This window comes from Manihot esculenta, chromosome 15 (genome assembly GCF_001659605.2).
Source record: "Manihot esculenta cultivar AM560-2 chromosome 15, M.esculenta_v8, whole genome shotgun sequence".
Taxonomy (NCBI): domain Eukaryota; kingdom Viridiplantae; phylum Streptophyta; class Magnoliopsida; order Malpighiales; family Euphorbiaceae; genus Manihot; species Manihot esculenta.
In genome coordinates, this window is record NC_035175.2 from 10,703,352 (window position 1) to 10,716,956 (window position 13,605).

A 13,605-nucleotide genomic window follows, 5' to 3' on the forward strand; every position below is an offset into this window, starting at 1 on the left:
TGGGGTGAGAGAGGCTCGAACTCTCGACCTCAGGATATCTCAGAAGCTATGAGACCTACGCGCTAGCCAACTGCGCCACCACCCCTTGTTTACTTTTGCTGTGAAAGAGACTAAAGATCATGCCAGCCATGGTTGCATCGGCAGCTTCATCCTGGATCGCCGAACATGAGACCATCGACAGTCTCACAAACATGCAGCAACAGTGCGACAGTCCGAGACAATCATCCCCAACGCAAAAGAATGGAAAATCCATATCCTAAAGCATAGAAATAACGTGCAGATCGATCGATCCAGCTATCAACAAATGGAAACTCAAGTCTTGAACAATCTGATAGAGCCATCACTTCGGAAATGGTGGGATCCCATGCACCATGAATTTGCTTTGAAGCATCTGACAACACAGCACCTTCGTGATCCCTGAAGATGACACCTAGACCAAAAAGAAGGACCATCCCCACAAACTTGAGTGATCAAAGAGAGAAGATTATCTGGCTCTGATGAAAAACCTGCTGCGGATCAATGCTTACTGCTTACCCTCGAATACATATTTATTGCGACCATTCCAGACAATTTTTTTTTTTAATTATGTAATTTAAATGCAAATTTAAAACCTCATATACTTTAAAAAATTCAAATAATAATGATTTATAACTCATTAATTTTTATTCCACTTTAAAATCAAGATTTAGACTTAAATTAAAGTCGCACAAGTAAATATGAAAAATTTTAATTTTTTTTTATTTTTAATTTTTATTTAAAAAAAGATAAAACTTAAATTGGAATAAAAATAGTTACTACCACCCGAAGTTAAAGAGCTTAAACAATCGTACTTAAATCTCTCCCCCACTATTATGAAATCTTCAATAATATTCCAAAAGTGTTTTTTCAAGAATATATTTTAAACGCATAGATATATATAAATATTTTCTTCTAAAATGTTATTTTAAATATTTTTCACACAAAATATGTTAACAGATGGATTTAAAAAAGTGACGGAAGATGCCCTTGATTTATTAGGAGCCCAAAAGGCTAGGACAGTTGAAATGGACCCTCAGACACAGGTCCTGCACATTGATAGCAATAGGACAATCCATAGATCCTCTAAGATTCCCTGTTTGGAAGGGCAGAGTGTCCAAATTGCACGCCTATCTCTCCGTGATAGCCGTTTCTTTCTCTATAAACAAGGGCACTGATTTGGTCCTTCAGCTTTGAGGTTTCTCACGGCTCTCTTTCCCGTTTGAGACACTGTGAAAGAAGAAAATGGCAATGGAGGCCGTTGGCCTTTGACCTTAAAATACAACGGTCTTCTAATACACACAAACACAATTCTTAGTGCTAGTCAACTTGTTACTGTCCCAAATTAAGAATTGTCGAAGATGTGGAAAAAACAAAGTTTTGTTTTTATTACTAAGGAGAAATAAAAATCAGCCTACTTCAATTCAAACTTAATTATTATTATATCATAGAGGACGTTCAATTAAACCACTCAGTTCAATTTCAGATCAATGAAGATTTTAATTTTATTTTGATTAACTATTCAATTAGTCGAATTTAAATTGATAAAAAACTATTAATCTTAAATTTAATCAGACATCTTAAATTTCATATTGATTCTAAGCTGAACAACGCCTTGGCCATGTTTTTAGGCCCTAGGCTTTGCTATAAATGAGCAATAAAAGCAACAATTCCCGTGTTTCACACTGTCTTTTTTTTTTTTTTTTTTTTCCTTCCTTGAATTTAGATAAAGTAGAAAATTTATTTTATTTTTCATCCTTGTATTTTATCATATATATTTTTTTCTTACATTTTTTTATTTTTTTTCTCTAAAATGGAATAAAAATATGTAAAATTCTCCTCTTATTTTCTTGCATTATTTAAATAAAAAAATAAATATTCCATTTTATTTTGAAAATTTTATTTTATTTCATCATTCTTTTCCACCATCCAGACGAGATTAGCCTAATACAACATTTAAGTTAGGTCTGGTCGGCTGAAAACTTCCCGCTAATGAAAGTGAAAAAATAGATATTTGATTTTTTTTTTCTCCCAAAAAAAAAAAAATGATTGTCCCCTCAACGCGTAACCCAACAACGACATCGTCGATTGCCCACTTGAAAAAGATAAAGGAACTCCCAGAACCTACATTATTCGAAATCCAAGGAACTTTGCTCCTTTTCTACTCTCTCCCTCCCTTCACTGTAGCTTTTGTTACATCTCTTTTGCTTTATATTTCTCCTCCTTTCTTTCCTTCATTTTTCCCTTCTTTGAGACTTTTCCTCAAACACTTGTATGTATTTGTAGTGGCCACAGCATCAAGCTGTTTGATCCTCATAGGAAGGAAGCTTCTTTTATTTTTTTGAGGCTTTAAGCTGTTTGAGTGATGATAATATAAGGGAAGATAATCGGGTTCAATGGACGGAGCAGCGTTGGAATTGGAAAGGAGGAGCCGATTCTTGAACAGTTTGATAGAGAAGAAGAAAGCTAAAGAACATCAAGAGCAATACGACCACCTCAATGTGCGCGTTAGAGCTTCTGATATGCCCATTCCTATGCAGATTCGAGCTTTCAAATGTGCTCGCGATCAGCTTGACTCCATGCCTGGAAAGCTCGACAGCAAACGCCTAGCTCTTGCACTTAAGAAGGTTGGAAATTTTTGGTTTATTAAATAAGTCTGTATTTTTTTTTTCTTTTATCTTCTTTCTTAATTTCCTTTCCTCTCCCTGCGTTTCCTTCATTTTCTTTGTGCTTGAATAGATCTGCTTTTGCAGTGGGCATTTATTGCCATCTAGTAAATTGACAAGCAAGTGATCCTGTTGAATATAGATTGACCACAAATGGAAGTGTTTTCCGGTAGGAGGTTAAAATTCGGCTGTGGGGATTGTTTATTGGGAAACTCGATTTCCCTTTATGCTTGTGGACAATTATTTTCATTTCCTGGTGAATGATTTGCGGTTTCTATATCAGTTAATAAATTTTTTAATGCTCAGAATGAAGGATTCTTCATCCTTGCGAATGCGTCTAAAAAAGTGGTCCAATTGTGTCAGTGTTAATGGGGTTGAATATTCTTAGTTTTTGAATGTTGGAAGTATGGGGTATACAGGAATTTCAAATACTCCACGATCATTTTAACTGTATATCTTCTTGACTTTTTCTGTAAAATTCAATTGCTTATTTGAGTTTGAAAGGACTGGACAAATTGTTCACGGGCGTGGAAAGCGAATAAGCTTTCACGTGTATTCTTTGGTCCTTTCCTGTCTAAGATTGCTTAGACATTAATTAATGATGTTTTACAGTTACTTAGACATTAATTAATGATGTTTTACAGTTACTTAGTCAAATAACTGATATTGAATTGCATACTTGTGTGTTTGGATGATTTGAAGTCCCAGTAATAGTTCCTCTAAATTGCAAATTTGTGCTGAATAAGAGTTTTTCATTGATGTACTTGCATTAATTTCGTTCAAACTATATAACTAATTATGTTTGGTGTTTTTTTTTTTTTTTAATTATCGTCTCCGATTGGTACTCAAATTCATAACTTCACATACCTAGAAGACAACTCCAATACCATTTATTTGAAATTTAATGACATTTTAAGTTTTAGAAAATAGATTTTCATACACCATAAAATTCAATTATAAGTCTCAAGCATAATTAATTGTTCAAAGTTTGTTGCATTTTAAATCACGAGCTTGCAGGATTACCAAATATCAGCCTGCTCAACAAAATGAATAACTAGTTAGGTTAAAGTTGGTTGATTTCTTTAATTTTTCATGTTAAAATGGGGCAGCATTTATATATCCTCAATGTGTACAATAACACATTGGAGTCAAGGCTAAGAGGTGCTGCAATTTGTTCATGAAAGGAAAGGCTGTGAAGGTGGAAATAGCAAGCAACATGTTAGGCCCAATTTTGTCAAGTGTTTGATTAACTATCAACATAGAAAATATGAGCTCTATATGCAGCTGCCACCATCCAACTCATTTTTGGCTTTTAATCTTCCAGGAATTCGACTCGGCATACGGTCCAGCTTGGCATTGCATAGTGGGAACTAGCTTTGGTTCATATGTTACTCATTCCATTGGAGGCTTCTTGTATTTTTCAATTGACAAGGTCTACATCTTACTCTTTAAGACCGCTGTTGAGCCTTTAGACCATTGATGGTCTGCAAATTTGCTCATGTAAGTTCTTATTGATATCATATTTTCATCTTTTTTCTTTTGTTGTATTTCAAATTACAGAATGTACTATTCAAAATTTTTCATCTTTTAAGCCATAGAACTCTCCATATTTTACTATCATAAGATGTTTTCCCATGATTAGTTGCAATATTGCTTTCCATCCTTGACACATAGCTTATGCAGCTGAAAAAGAGGTTTTTGATGTAATATATTTTCTATGGGTTCTCATGTATTTGGATTTTTTTACTGAATAAATAAATTAGCCTTGCCATCTTGGCAAGCAACAGCTTCACTTTTGTTGATTGGGTATCCTCATTGCTGCAGCTGCAGTTGCAGATTTATGTCCAATATCTGACCAGTTGATTCGTAATATTGATCATGAATATTAATTGCTTTCTAATGTTAAAATGTCAAGGACTCTTGTGCTTTACAAGTTGTAAAGTGTGATTGCATAAGCCTGGATCAAATACCAGGGTTTTCCTGCATAACTGAAGGCTTTGATTCATATCTTCGAACCGATTTGCAATTTGAAGTATTATGGGGCTCATGTTGGTCCATACATGGTATCTAACCTCTTACAGTCTCAGTCTTCACTCTCTATCTCATATTTCCTTCTGCAGAATCTTCATATTTTCTCTTTCAAGTCTTCCCTCGACGTGTACGAAATCATCCGTCGGTTCATAATCGTACAAAGTATATGACTATTATTATAGCTTTGAGGATGTGGGGATTTCACACTTTGAAGAACTCAAGGAGGATGAAGCTATTGTGGAGTCCATGCAGGCCCTTCAATCTTGTTTCTCTTGATTCCCGACCTAGTTTTTTTTCTTCTGAAAAAAAAAAAAGAAGAAAATAAAACCGCAACTTTTGTCATTCCTTCCTGCGACTCTTCTGGATATGAGCTGCTTAGATGTGTTCTTCAAACGATGGTTGACACATTTTTAATATGGTTCTGAGGACTGAGGAGGAACTGGATAATGTGGTTGGTGAGGATGCTCTTCGTCAAACAGGGTATAAAATTCTCTCATTACTAAAAGTTGAATGTTCAGGTGGCTCAACAATTGAGGATCACTATGCTTAAGTCCAAAGCAGAAATTCCAATTCAAAATATGATCTTTTTAATGAGTTTAATTTTGATTAAATATTTTTACTTATTAATAACATAAAAAATTTATATATAATATATAAGATTAATATTTTTTTAATGTAAAATTAATAGTTAATCGAACTCGGATACAGGAATTGAGAAAACATGAAAGTTGATGATATCGTTTGGACGCTCGTCTGAGAGTTAATGAAGGTGAATTTGTGTATAAATTCATTTTCGTATAAAAGAGTTAAATATTTTTTGTTTAAAATTGAATATTATTATGAAGTTAATATATTTATTATTTTAATTAAATATGTTTTTTATATTAATTTATAATGAAATTTTAATTTAAAAACATTTCATGTCCTTGTACAGTTTTAACGAAATCCTTAATATTGGGCATTTAGTACAATCTGAGAAAACTTACTTTCCAGAAAGCATAATATAAACATGTTTTGTATGTAAAGTAATTTGTTTCTAAATTATAAAATTCAATGATATCTATAATATAATTAAAAATATAGAAAAATAAGATAATTTGAGCAAATTCAATTTATCAAGTCCTTTCTAATTAAGTTATTTTGAAGGAGGGAACTATAATGGTTTACTTCTTAGGAGGTTAGAGGCTTTTTTTACTTTGGAAAATTTTATTCTCCTATCTATTCACCAAACAGACATTATTTTCTTTTGCTCCGCCTTCTAGCCAGCATGCACCGGTTTAACTCCGAAAGGAATCATCGGAGCTGTGAGGATGATGCATTAGTTGCAATAACATTAATAATAATTCTTATGGATTTTTTTTTTTTGGTTGAGTTTATATGTATAAATACATGTTATTATCAATGAAATTATGCAAGTTCTGCGGCAGCCCCAGTATTGTTCCTTTCATCTTTATTCCTTAGTTTTCATCCTCTCAAAACAATAATCCAATGCTGAAACAACTTGAAGAGCCTGCAGATGAACTGTATCTGCGAGACACTGGCTGTTTACAGTTAACAATTTATGCATCATTCAAAGTTGTGAAGAGTGGATGCAGAAGAACAAGAGGGCGCATTTGCAGACATTTGTGTTCAGATTGCTGGCAATGTAATATTGCAACAACCCATAATCAATAATTTGTGTTCCAGTGATGAATGCATAGCTCAATAAGGTAAAATAAATTATGAAAATGAGATTACAAATTCAAAAGACTCGGACAAAAAGGCTACTGCAGAATTCTCCACTAAACTCCTGTCCAGCATATTGCTTTGTCTGTGCAGGCAAATGATTGCTGGAAGAAACAATTTACCAAAATTTGTGCAACCTAACAAAAATTATCATACTACTGAATAAAAATCGAACGTCACAAGTCTGTCCGCTCAAAGAATACAACCAAATCACCCTCATAAAATGATTACAATATGCTCCGAGCAATCATTTTGGTTGGTTTTGTACAAGAATACTCATGTTAGGACATAGTTACTTCCACCCCTTTACTCCTATCCAGGAAGACCAAAACTGGGAATTGCTGTACGTTTTCCAATAGAATTGAAACCAAATTTCCAAATATTTGCATCCAAGATTTGCATGAAATTACAAATGCACAGTTTTACAAGAAAACTGCACTCATTAGAAAAGCACCTATGATCGCAGAGGTTGTGAAAGAACCAATATTGTGCAGATGTAGCGGAGGGCTGTCAGAACTTGTTGAGTTGGAAGATGGGGCAAGCGATGTGGTATTTGTCAAGGTGCCATTTGTTCCAGCACTATCCTCAAAATACAAGCAGAGAAAAGAAACTCAGGAAAATATTCAGATGGAAGATGAGGAAATATGGGACAATATTAATCAGAAAGATTTGATTTAAAAGCTTCGAATAATACCTTCCAGGAAATCTACAAGAACCATAACCTGCACCAGTAAACAGTATTAGTGATTCCATAAGCAACAAATAAATGCACACTGGAAACGTTCTCTGCTTGCATATATCTTAATAAAACCCATATAGCAGTCAGGTTCCAAAAAAGCTTAAAATGAAACTCCTTGCTTGGTAAAAGGAACCAAACTCTCTAAAATGTCATCACTTGGAAGACAAAAGCCACCAACTTTATAGATAATTTCGATAAGGACTTTGCGCCACTTAGGAACGAGCCACTCATGGTTAGATTTTCTCACTGCCGTTCCAATTAGATGTATAAAGGTTTTTAAAGCTCAAAAATCAATTACTAAGACTAGAGTTGCACATACTACTCTCTTTAAGGAAATATAAATTCTTACTTGGGTCGGTGGTAGTTATTGTAGCGACCCCTTTAAAATCACAGGTCCCTGGAGACTTGTCCATCTCCTGGAAATAGGCATTAAAAGCATATGTTGAATGTGCAACCACATTGTCTGGTTCATAACATGGTTGACCTTGCAATAAAGGTGAGCAATCAACTTTTCCAGGTCCACAAGCCCAATCCAGTGCCGCCTGTAGCATCTTTGGGTCAACACCTTCCTTGGAAACACAAAAGGTCTGGTTCGTTGTGTCATTTGCCAACACAGTACCAGCACCTGTCAAGTGCAAGACATAAACCGGCACACCATTGGCATCAAAAAGTCCCCACTTCTTCTCAGAAACTGGTCCAGTTCTCAAATCCTCATTATAGAGTTCATAAATGTAAGTACTAACTGCAATCCCTGGATGTTTCGGAGTGCCGCTGTTATTAAGAACATGCCTAATTAGGTTACTGTTGTAAGTATTTGCATTATCAATGGTTGCATATGGCTCATTTGAGTCACCTTCGGAGGGCCAACCAGACTCAGTCACAACAATGGGGATATTGGTGAAGTTCAGATAGGACATTGCAAAATATGCTGCATCAACTACAGCATCAAAGACATTAGTGTAATGAAGAAGTGTATTAGCATCTACAGCTTCCTTGTTAGGAGGGAGGGGGCGAAAAAGTGCATAGTCTAAGGGGATCACACCATTTGATTGCATGTAATCATAATATGGATATACATTTAGCATAAGGTATGATCCAGTTGACTGCAAAAATTTCAGCAAGGAAACCATGACTGGGTCCCATGTGCGGTTAAAGAAAGCCTGGGAAGGGGGGAAGGAATCTAGGATGATGGAAGAAGAATGTGGAGTAGAGACTTTAATTTGGCCATCAAGGTTAGACGCAACAAGGGCTGAGTGGATGAACTTTAGCGCGGAGACTAAGACTGGTGCAGCATTTGGGATGGTAGTCAAAACTTCAGATCCAACCGCTATAGCAGTGATGTTGGTGGCAGGAACATGGACTATTACATTGCGGGCAACCCAGTTGGCTGCAGTAGCATTTGATTGACCAATACCAAGAAGCTGCTCATTTGGAACAGAAACTGAGACACGGATGCCTGTGTTGGCAAGTGCAAGCAGCATGGCTTGGTCAGCATCATATAGCCTGACATGTCGGATGTTCTGGGCCTTAAGAAGGGCCACCACTTGAGTTGGACTTGGCATGTCTGAGAGAGCAGTACCAACATTCACACCAATGAAAGCATCTAGAAAAGTGAATCAAGTGTAAGGATTTCAACAACCATATTGTCCTTCCTTGATAGAATATTTTTCATCTTCGTGGTAAAGCAGAATTGTCAAGGACTTTGATCACAAACATGTTTTAATCAGACAAACAAACTTCGACAATAGAAATAACAAAGCATAAAGGAAAGCAGTTGAAAGAAATAAGTTAGCATGGAAAACCATTTTCATATTTTGTATTCTCTACAACTGGTCTTAAAAATTTTGAACGCCTTTTACTGCATTCATATACTTCCTCAATGACTGATAAACATTAACACAATTCATACCTAACAATGAGACACTATTTCAATAACAATAAACATGAATATGTACCATTCCAAGGGGAAAAAAAAAAAAAAAGAACAAAAGAGGAATACCCTAAAATTGACAAAGACAAAAAAAAAAAAAAAAAAAGATGATCTACTCTAGTATTGGTACATATACTCTTTGTTTTTCTACTATCATTTAAAAACAAGGCTTTGCACTGTGGAAGGAGGTATTATTCAGAGCATGGTTTTAAATAATGAAAGGGCAATGGCCGTTATTACACTTTTTAGGTGCACCATTACCTACAGCCCTGCAAAAGCAGGTATAAGATTTTGGAGCTGATAAGGCCACTACTTAAATGGCAACAGACATACCATAAACAACCTCCTAGGCACTTTTTTTGGTGGTAATAAGGTTAGTTTTTCACTGTCAACCTAATTATTTTAGTTTTAAATGAGTATGATATGTCTAAGAATGATAGGTTTAGTGTATTTATTAACGTATTTATGCACATTACGTTGCTGTGTATCTTAATTTTACTTAATCCTTAGATATCTAATTATTTTATGAACTTTGTAATTATTTTTCAGAAAGGAATTGGACAGTGCTAGGCTGTTACTATTACATTATGGCCATTACAAGCTTGTTTCTAAAACTGCAATTTAAATTCATATTCCAGTGCTTGAATACATATTTATAACTTCAATATCAAAACTCATGAATCTTCTTAGAAGTGAGTCCTTATTGCACACAAGACCATTTAATTATGTTTTTAGTTCTCCTAAGTTTGGTCACAGTTGAAGGCTTCTGCACTTGGTCAATGACTAACAACATCAAAAACTTTCCTGCTACAAGTATCAAGACATTAAGGGAGAAAATATAAGCTATTAACCATAGTGTATGCTATAATTACTATACAATAAGATATGCTATAAAATAAGCAGGTTTGTACTCTAGAAAACCCTGACAGTCAGATCTGTAAACCAGGATGTAAGTATTTAAAAAAGCCTTTGCAGCTCAGAATGGTAATGGTTGCACTATATTTTTATAACGTAGTGGAATAGAAAATACATGTTACAATGCAATGGAGCAAGATGACAACAATACCCTTCAAAGCAGACTTCTAGGATTCCATTTCATTTAACAAATTTTTTAAATCCTCACACTACGTGTACATTGGTCCTACAAACATATTGTATGGAAATGCATTAGAAGCTTGTAAAGGACAGCCAGATGAGCTGGGACGCAATACGGTTGAGATTCCCATTAAAAAGCAGGTAGAGAAAGAGATCAGCAATATTCATAAAATGGAAAGATTTTTTATCAAAGGCTTCTACTGAAGTGGCAACTAAGTGAATTACCAAAGAGAAAGAGGAATTTCTCACCTGCTTCCCTCTTTCTCTCTCAGTTATCCACTGAAAGATTTGCAATAAAGTAAAACAAGATTGTGACTTTAAACTCCAAACCATACTGATGCTTGTTTTAGCTAAAACATTAATTAGTATGTAATCTATCATTAAGAACTTAAAACAATTAATGATTGTTATATTCAAATTTTCACTCTATTAAGAACTTACAACAATTCTATCTTCCACCCAAGGTAGTCAATTAAAAGCTGAGCCTGAGTCAAATAATATTGCAAACAAAATACTGAGGGAAAAACAAAGAAGCATTTAGAAGACAAAATAATAAGAGGGAAAAAAATGAGACCCATTTTATTGATTTAGATAAGCACAATGTAGACAGAGGAATCAACTTAAAATTAAAGTAAGTTGCTTCAACGCACTACAGATAAAAATCATAATTCCTTATCAAAATAGAACAAATACGTAGTAATGACTCATGAGTTGAGTGAGCTAAAACACATAACAAGGAGTTATAAACAAACACCAAGCAAACCCAGAGAGCGAAACACCAGAGTCAAAATTAAAAATCAAATGAAAGCTTATATAAGCTTACCTTCATCAGCAGAAACCGCATATACTACCAATAAGAAGAGAAAGGGCAGCAGAGCCATGGAGTCTTTGCTTACAAGTACTGAATATTCAAAAAACCAAAACCCAGAAAGGATATCTACAGACTAAACCAGAAAACCCGAAAAAAAAAAACAGAAAGAAGGGGGGAAAAGAATCTGGAGTGAGAAAAGGAGCTCCTTTTGAGGTTTGGGTGGGGAGTGAAACAGAAACAAGTGTATTTGAACTAGTGGAACAGTTCTTTAACTAAACTAAAAAAAAGCTTGGGTTTTGGTGTGCGATGACCGATGGAAAGGAGAAGTGGGTCTTTTCTGTTTTTAAAATCTGTTATACGCACAAGAGACAGCCTGTGCTTTTGAATTGATTCAAAGATCGAACGGCTAATATTAACAGAGGTGCATGGTAAGCGGTGAGCATTACCACAGATGAAGAATGTCAGGCTATTTTAATTGCAGGGAGAAGGGAGGAGCTGTCTGGTGACGGTCTACGAGGAGATCTTAAGTGATGACGTGGGAGGATAGGTGGATTCAATCGACGGTCATAATCTAGTTTCCAAACATGCCTATATAATAGGATAGCCCCCACGACCAGGAGGGACAATGCATTGCTTATGTGTATGACAGGTTCCTTTTCGCTGTTTGGATCCTACAAATTGTCCAAATGGAATTACGTCTCTTCCTGTTCTTGGTAAGAAGAAGCTCTGCCTCTGCGCCTGTCTATACTCCATGTTCCTGTGGTTTATAATTATCCCCTGTTTGCAAATTGTCGCATCTAAAAAATCAAATTGATAATTAGTCAATTGGTCTTTATATATATAATTTAAAGTTAATGGTGATTTCTTTATGCTCTAGGTAAGTTAAATTAATGTAAAACAGCACTATCTCTTTAGAATTATAAATTATCATAAGAAAAGTTTTTTTTTTTTTTTTTTTAATTCCCATTTACCAGGAACAAACATGCAGCGCAATGAGACATTAAGTTATGGTGACGAGGAAACTAAGGCGATATCATTATTACCTGGCCTTTCACTGAATCTGACAATGTTTGAAGGCTGGTCTCTATCTTAAAATAATAATATATAGTAAATTTAAGTAATCTGACAATGTTTGAAGGCTGGTTTTCCCAACTGGAAGATTCCTTATTTGCTGGGCAGTTACTGCATTTGTTTGTAGCTTGTCTGAGAGTTTATGTTTGGGGGAGGATATTTTTCTCCATCCCTCTAAATTCCTGACGTGAAATTTGTGGTTGTCTGAAACTTTCTGGCTTCCATCAATACCTGTAATATACTGTTATAAGAAGCAGCTACGAGGAAGATGCTGGATAAGTGCACAAGGGAATGCCAACATCACAAATTAATAATAGATATTAGATGGAGAGAGACTGTGTTTTACGGCAATAAAATTTTCTTAAGTTATTAGTTTTCTTTTAAAAAAATGAAAGATTGAAGAAACAAAGTCATGAATATATATGGTTTTCAAGTTGTCCGAAATATTCTTTTTTATTTTTTTAATTAGTTCCACTACCACCATTCGCAGTTACTGACTACCACTCTGCTGCCAACACTAGTACTACCTCTCTGCCGTTCTTCATCATCATCATCGCACCGACTTCTGCCATGAATTCTACGATCACTTCATAATACTATCATTTTTTTTTCATGGCTTTATTTGCAGTTTCCTGTTTATTTTTATTTTTATTTTTTATTTAATTTAGGAAAAAAAGTTGTAATTTATGTTGTCTGAAAGATTAAATGAGTAAGAGATCAAAATTAAAGAGTTTTTTTTTAAGTGATTTTGAAGACGAGCTGCTGTGACCGCAGGCTTCCATTTGAGCTTTTGGACCCTGGGCCTCTATGGGCTAGCTTGTTTTTTGGGCCTCAGTTATTTGGTGTTTGGTCTATTTTTCTTGGTGTTGGGCTTCTAATCTCACCAATTCTATCAATGACCCTATAGCTTTTCGGGTGAATTAAAAAAGGGTTACGTCATGATCTAACAATGGGCTTGTACAGATTGCTTGAGGAATTTTCAGCATCAGGAAATTTAGAATGCCGACTCTTTTTGCAGGCAGAGACAACTGTAAAACTATGTGTTCTGAAAGAATTCTCCACTGAAGAAAAATTAATCTCTGATTCGATTTGATTATGTAAATAAATTATTTTATAAATTTTTAATTTTTTATATTTTATTTTTAATGTTTTAAAATTTAATTAAAATATTTAACTTTAATTAGAATATAATTATCCTATATTATTAAAATAATAAATTAATTTAATTCCATTTTATTAAATATTTTTTAATTCGATCAATGATTTCAATTTCAAACCCTATGCGCTAGTTGGGTGTTTACTCTTATCCACGAAAAAACTTAACCACACGAAGAAAACATGGATGAAAGAAACCGAAAGCAACAGGTAACCCTACCTAGTGGGACTAATTTTATCATGTTGTCCATTTATATAAGGATAGAAAATGACCCATTAGCAGCAGCTGATTGGACAGGACACCTCCCTTTAGATAAATATCACTCGCTGCCATTAACATTTTCAAAAAACTCTTCTCTCCAGTGGT

General features: G+C 34.7%; 2 protein-coding genes and 1 non-coding gene across 5 annotated transcripts; 1 reads left to right on the forward strand and 2 right to left on the reverse strand.

Annotated features, from left to right (window-relative positions):
* TRNAM-CAU lies at positions 1–85 on the reverse strand. Its single transcript is given in 2 exon segments — positions 1–36; positions 48–85. It is a non-coding gene; the product is annotated as a tRNA-Met (tRNA).
* Positions 86–2,051: 1,966 nt separating this feature from the next.
* On the forward strand, positions 2,052–5,077 carry LOC110601033 (dynein light chain LC6, flagellar outer arm). Of its 2 annotated transcripts, XM_021738015.2 has the most exons (3): positions 2,052–2,642; positions 4,006–4,181; positions 4,802–5,077. In XM_021738015.2, exons 1-2 carry the CDS (start codon positions 2,412–2,414, stop codon positions 4,159–4,161), a joined length of 387 nt encoding a protein of 128 aa, XP_021593707.1. In that variant the 5' UTR covers positions 2,052–2,411; the 3' UTR covers positions 4,162–4,181; positions 4,802–5,077. The 2 variants fall into 2 exon arrangements, with proteins under 2 accessions (XP_021593707.1, XP_021593705.1); XM_021738013.2 differs by lacking the exon at positions 4,802–5,077 and having other exon boundaries at positions 2,053–2,642; positions 4,006–4,483.
* Positions 5,078–6,407: 1,330 nt separating this feature from the next.
* Positions 6,408–11,784, reverse strand: LOC110601435 (glucan endo-1,3-beta-glucosidase 3). Of its 2 annotated transcripts, XM_021738560.2 has the most exons (4): positions 11,025–11,595; positions 7,526–8,779; positions 7,132–7,159; positions 6,408–7,016 (listed from the first exon to the last, which is right to left on the reverse strand). In XM_021738560.2, exons 1-4 carry the CDS (start codon positions 11,080–11,082, stop codon positions 6,860–6,862), a joined length of 1,497 nt encoding a protein of 498 aa, XP_021594252.1. In that variant the 5' UTR covers positions 11,083–11,595; the 3' UTR covers positions 6,408–6,859. The 2 variants fall into 2 exon arrangements, with proteins under 2 accessions (XP_021594252.1, XP_043806891.1); XM_043950956.1 differs by lacking the exon at positions 7,132–7,159 and having other exon boundaries at positions 6,776–7,016; positions 11,025–11,784.
* Between the last annotated feature and the right edge of the window lie 1,821 nt (positions 11,785–13,605).